This window comes from Pelophylax lessonae (genome assembly GCF_965119305.1).
Source record: "Pelophylax lessonae genome assembly, chromosome: 8".
Classification (NCBI taxonomy): domain Eukaryota; kingdom Metazoa; phylum Chordata; class Amphibia; order Anura; family Ranidae; genus Pelophylax; species Pelophylax lessonae.
The window spans coordinates 179,867,474-179,873,660 of NC_138775.1; the positions used below are offsets into that span (position 1 = coordinate 179,867,474).

The 6,187-nt window shown below is 42.2% G+C and overlaps 1 protein-coding gene across 1 annotated transcript in view; it reads left to right on the plus strand.

Annotated features, from left to right (window-relative positions):
• DBT (dihydrolipoamide branched chain transacylase E2) overlaps positions 1–6,187 on the plus strand; it is a 37,241-nt gene that overhangs the window by 15,791 nt on the left and 15,263 nt on the right. Inside the window, exon 3 of the mRNA XM_082266464.1 lies at positions 4,771–4,846. Within this exon, the coding sequence (XP_082122590.1) occupies positions 4,771–4,846 (76 nt within the window). The remainder of the gene's footprint in view (positions 1–4,770; positions 4,847–6,187) is intronic.

Here is a 6,187-nt window from a genome sequence, read left to right on the forward strand (position 1 = left end):
TACACCCCTTAGTTAAAATGTCCAAATTGGGCCCAAAGTGTCAATATTTTGTGTAGCCACCATTATTTTCCAGCACTGCCTTAACCCTGTTGGGCATGGAGTTCACCAGAGCTTCCCAGGTTGCCACTGGAGCCCTTTTCCACTCCTGCATGACAGATCTGGTGGATGTTGGAGAACTTGAGCTCCTCCACCTTCTGTTTGAGGATGCCCCACAGATGCTCAATAAAGTTTAGGTCTGGAGACATGCTTGGTCAGTCCATTCCTTTACCCTCAGCTTCTTTAGCAAGGCAGTGGTCTTCTTGGAGGTGTGTTTGGGATCGTTATCATGTTGGAATACTGCCCTGCAGTCCAGTCTCCGAAGAGAGGGGATTATGCTCTGCTTCAGTATGTCACAGTACATGTTGGCATTCCTGGGTCCCTCCATGAACCAGCAGCACTCATGCAGCCCCAGACCATGACACTCCCACCATCATGCTTGACGTAGGCAAGACACACTTGTCTTTGTACCTCACCTGGTTGACGCCATCTGAACCAAATAAGTTTATCTTGGTCTCATCAGACCACAGGACATGGTTCCATTAATCCATGTCCTTAGTCTGCTTGTCTTCAGCAAACTGTTTCTGGGACAGCAGCCATGCAGACCAATTTGGTGCAGTGTATGGTCTGAGCACTGACAGGCTGACCCCCCACCCCTTCAACCTCTGCAGCAATGCTGGCAGCACTCCTACGTGTATTTTCCAAAGACAACCTCTGGATATGACGCTGAGCACGTGCACTCAACTTCTTTGGTTAACCATGGCGAGGTCTGTTCTGAGTGGGACCTGTCCTGTTAAACCGTGAGGTGCCATGTTGAACTTCCGGTAATCGGCAAAAGAGAGTGAAAGCGATAACACCAAATTTAACACACCTGCTCCCCATTCACACCTGAGACCTTGTAGCACTAACGAGTCACATGACACCAGGGAGGGAAAATGGCTAATTGGGCCCAATTGGACATTTTTCATTTTCATTTAGGGGTGTACTCACTTTTGTTGCCAGCGGTTTAGACAATAATGGCTGTGTGTTGAATTATTTTGAGGGGACAGTAAATTTACATGGTTATACAAGCTGCACACTCACTACTTTACATTGTAGCAAAATGTAATTTCTTCAGTATTGTCACATGAAAAGATATAATATATTTACAAAAATGTGAGGGGTGTACTCACTTTTGTTAGATTATGGGTGTGTGTGTGTGTGTGTATATCTATCTCTGATGTACTTGAGCTCCGAAAATGCCAGGTAACCCCCAAATGACCAATTTTTGTAAAGTGGACAATCTAAGGTAGGTACTAAGAGGCATGGTGAATTTTTGCAGTTGTAAGTTTTTTGTCACTATTTTTCTGGAAAATGAAAAAAATTTAAAAATAGTTCCTTTTTTCATGTATTATATATGTGTGTGTGTGTGTGTGTGTGTGTGTGTATATATATATATATATATATATATATATATATATATATATATATATATATATATATATATATATATATATATATATATATATATATATATTATATAAATTCAGTGGGTACGGAAAGTATTCAGACCCCCTTAAATTTTTCACTCTTTGTTATATTGCAGCCATTTGCTAAAATCATTTAGGTTCATTCTTCTTCCTCATGAATGTACACATAGCACCCCATACTGACAGAAAAACACAGAATTGTTGACATTGTTGCAGATTTATTAAAAAAGAAAAACTGAAATATCACATGGTCCTAAGTATTCAGACCCTTTGCTGTGACACTCATATATTTAACTCAGGTGCTTTCCATTTCTTCTGATCATCCTTGAGATGGTTCTACACCTTCATTTGAGTCCAGCTGTGTTTGATTATACTGATTGGACTTGATTAGGAAAGCCACACACCTGTCTATATAAGACCTTCCAGATCACAATGCATGTCAGAGCAAATGAGAATCATGAGGTCAAAGGAACTGCCTGAAGTGCTCAGAGACAGAATTGTGGCAAGGCACAGATCTGGCCAAAGTTACAAAAAGATTTCTGCTGCACTTAAGGTTCCTAAGAGCACAGTGGCCTCCATAATCCTCAAATGGAAGACGTTTGGGACGACCAGAACCCTTCCTAGAGCTGGCCGTCCGGCCAAACTGAGCTAACGGGGGAGAAGAGCCTTGGTGAGAGAGGTAAAGAAGAACCCAAAGATCACTGTGGCTGAGCTCCAGAGATGCAGTCAGGAGATGGGAGAAAGTTGTAGAAAGTCAACCATCACTGCAGCCCTCCACCAGTCGGGGCTTTATGGCAGAGTGGCCCGACGGAAGCCTCTCCTCAGTGTAAGACACATGAAAGCCCGAATGGAGTTTGCTAAAAAAACACCTGAAGAACTCCAAGATGGTGAGAAATAAGATTCTCTGGTCTGATGAGACCGAAATAGAACTTTTTGGCCTTAATTCTAAGCGGTATGTGTGGAGAAAACCAGGCACTGCTCATCACCCGTCCAATACAGTCCCAACAGTGAAGCATGGTGGTGGCAGCATCATGCTGTGGGGGTGTTTTTCAGCTGCAGGGACAGGACGACTGGTTGCAATCGAGGGAAAGATGAATGCGGCCAAGTACAGGGATATCCTGGACAAAAACCTTCTCCAGAGTGCTCTGGACCTCAGACTGGGCCGAAGGTTTACCTTCCAACAAGACAATGACCCTAAGCACACAGCTAAAATAACGAAGGAGTGGCTTCACAACAACTCCGTGACTGTTCTTGAATGGCCCAGCCAGAGCCCTGACTTAAACCCAATTGAGCATCTCTGGAGAGACCTAAAAATGGCTGTCCACCAACGTTTACCATCCAACCTGACAGAACTGGAGAGGATCTGCAAGGAGGAATGGCAGAGGATCCCCAAATCCAGGTGTGAAAGACTTGTTGCATCTTTCCCAAAAAGACTCCTGGCTGTATTAGATCAAAGGGGGCTTCTACTAAATACTGAGCAAAGGGTCTGAATACTTAGGACCATGTGATATTTCAGTTTTTCTTTTTTAATAAATCTGCAACAATGTCAACAATTCTGTGTTTTTCTGTCAGTATGGGGTGCTATGTGTACATTCATGAGGAAGAAGAATGAACTTAAGCCCCGGTTCACACTTGTGCGAGTGCCGGGTTCGCATGTAATGTCGGAGCGCACTGCTCCTTCATTACATGCGATCGGCTGTGCGGTGCGAGTTTAGCCATACATTTTGTATGGCTAAATTTGCGCCGCAGCAAACACGCACAGGGACCCTTTTTGGAAGCCGCATCAGGATCGGATCGCACAGCTGTTCACACTTGTGCGATCCGATCCTGTGCGAACTGCATGATCGCACTGCGATATGCGATCAAACTGGGGGTGTCGTTAAGATTACATTGACACCCCCAGCATATCGCATATGGCAGTGTGAACTGACGGGGGTGCGTGTGCGATGCGGGAACAGGCTGCGGATTCGCAGCCTTCCCGCACTCGCATAAGTGTGAACCGGGGCTAAATGATTTTAGCAAATGGCTGCAATATAACAAAGAGTGAAAAATTTAAAGGGGTCTGAATACTTTCCGTACCCACTGTATATATTAATCAATTTTATTTTCATTATGATTTTTTCTTTTTTTACTATTTTGTTTTAAAACAATATGACCAGAGCAATGCAGTGTTACCACTGTAACATTGTACTACTCTGGAGCAGTAATCAGGATTTTTTTCTTTCTTTTTTTACACATTATGATTGCTTATGCCAATGAATTTCACTGTAATAAGCAACCATTTTTACTGAATGAAATTGATTCATTCAGTGTGTATTGTTGTGATTGGCCCCAGCTAATCGCATGGTACCAGATGGGCAGTGATTGGCCCTGTCTATACCATGTGATCACTGTGACCAATCATAGCTAGCAACACAACTGTACACAATGAATGGCATGTATGGAAGCCATCTATGTTTACAATTGTCATGTGATCTGCTGTGATTTTTCACAGCGATCACATGGACTCGGTAGTGGCCCGGTACAGTGATCTGCCATCAGCTGTGTCTGGTGGACCCAGCTGATGACAGATCGCGCCGCAGTGCGGCCTTTTATGACCTCCACCCAGGATGACGGATGTCCCGCGTGGCTATCATTTGTCTATAGGCCAGATGGGAATTAGTTAATGCAATATTGTACAATATATATATATATATATATATATATATATATATATATATATATATATATATAGATATAGATATAGATATAGATATAGATATAGAGATAGATATAGAGATAGATATAGATAGATGGATGAAGGAGCAGAGGTGCAGTATAATGGTCGCCTATTTAATGCATGTTTAATAGCTTCATCAGAAGACCTCACGAATTACATGAGCATAGCCTCGTTACTATAGCGCTACATCCAAAAAGGGAATAATCAGGCTGCCTCAGGTAGGGAAGAACACAAACAACAAGGTCACTTGTATGCTAATAAAATCGCAAGCAAGAATCCACTAACCTAATAGATGAAAACACTAATTTATGCCAAAATAGTGGGGCCGCCTCTTGTATGGGCATTGAGCAATGGAAAATGTACTTCTAGCCGGTCAGTAGGTGATCTTGTCTGCCTTTCCCATAGTGAGCCACCCTGGTCACATCCCAAAGCCCCAAAGATTTACTTTTGCTTTCTTTCTACTCTCTGACTTACTGGTTGTTAATGTATGTGAGCTGCATGGTTTAATTGTATTCACAAAGTTACCGATGGTTTGTGTTTTTCCAGCATTGAATGGCCAGATTGTACAGTTCAAGTTATCAGACATTGGAGAAGGAATCACAGAGGTTACAGTGAAAGACTGGTAAGTGAATGAGAACCGAGAAGCTGATTTCTAAAGACTGTCATGTTGAAAATGGAAAGTGTTTCCCAAGCTCATAATAAAATGAGTAGATTTAAAAGAAATATACAGCTGAAGTATTATGCAAAATTAACTTTTGTTTGACCCCATCTCCTTGGGTGGTCTCAAAAACCAGTAGGTAGCTATGTATTTTTTTTTTCTTCTATACCTGCTTAAAGTGCAACTTTAGCCACAAAATTAAGTCCTCTTAGATGATTTCCGGCTGGTCCCTTTTGCAGGTATAGCTATGTAAAGCATTATTTAATAAACTTGCCTAAACTATTTAACCACTTGCCTACTGGGCATTTGTACCCCTTTCCTGCCCAGGTCAATTTTCAGCTTTCAGTGCTACTAAACTCAATTCTTCTTTCAGCAGATTGTAGTGTGTAGAGTGTTATCAAACATGTCTTATCATCTCAGTTCTACTGCTAACCTCTCTATCTGTAGTAATAGGGACAGGCTCAACTACTATTGGTCGCAGTAAAGCTTGCACAAGACGGGCACACACCCAGGAACAGTCTAAGCAGGTTTGTCTTGCACATTTGCTCAGCGAGGCAGCAAACAAACAGTTTTAATGCAGGAGTGCTTTGTACAACAAGTCCATAGCTTAAAACAACAAAAAAAGCATCTGCTTTTCTGTGCTATTGACCAAACTCAAATCAGATCCTGGCTTACAGTGTGTACTTTAGTGGGTTCCCCAAAACAAAACAAGCAGGCAGCATTTGCACCTTTTTTTTTAGGCTGCTTTCACTCAATCGCAATTTCAAAATGCCCAGGTGTGAATGACAATCGCACAATGCACATTTCAATTGCCATTTATTTGAATGACACAGAAAAATAAGGTGCAGTTCTGCATTTGTTGAGCGATAAATCGCGGCAAACCGCATTGTGTGAAGCATGTCTGCTAAAAGAAGTTCCTGAACTTTTTTTGGGCAACGAGCTTCACGTGATGAAGTTTGCAGTGCGATTTATCGCACCAGAACATCACTATGTCTTTAGGTGCCATTCATATGAATAGCATCTGAAGTGTGCTTTTGCGATTTGTCATTCACACCTGGGTGTTTTAAAATCGATTCAATACACCCTTGCGTGAATGCAGCCTTAGTGTTTTGTCAGCACTCAGCATTTGCACACAGCAGCTGGCCCCTATATCAAAGAGCCATAAGCATCATCTCACATATATGTATAAGCCTGTGGACAGCTGAGACTAATACTAGGTAAAATGTGGACACAGGAATGGAGGCTTTTTTCCATCCAAAACTCTGCAAAGTCTCTAAGCTGCAGGACCCAGAACAGAACTTAAAG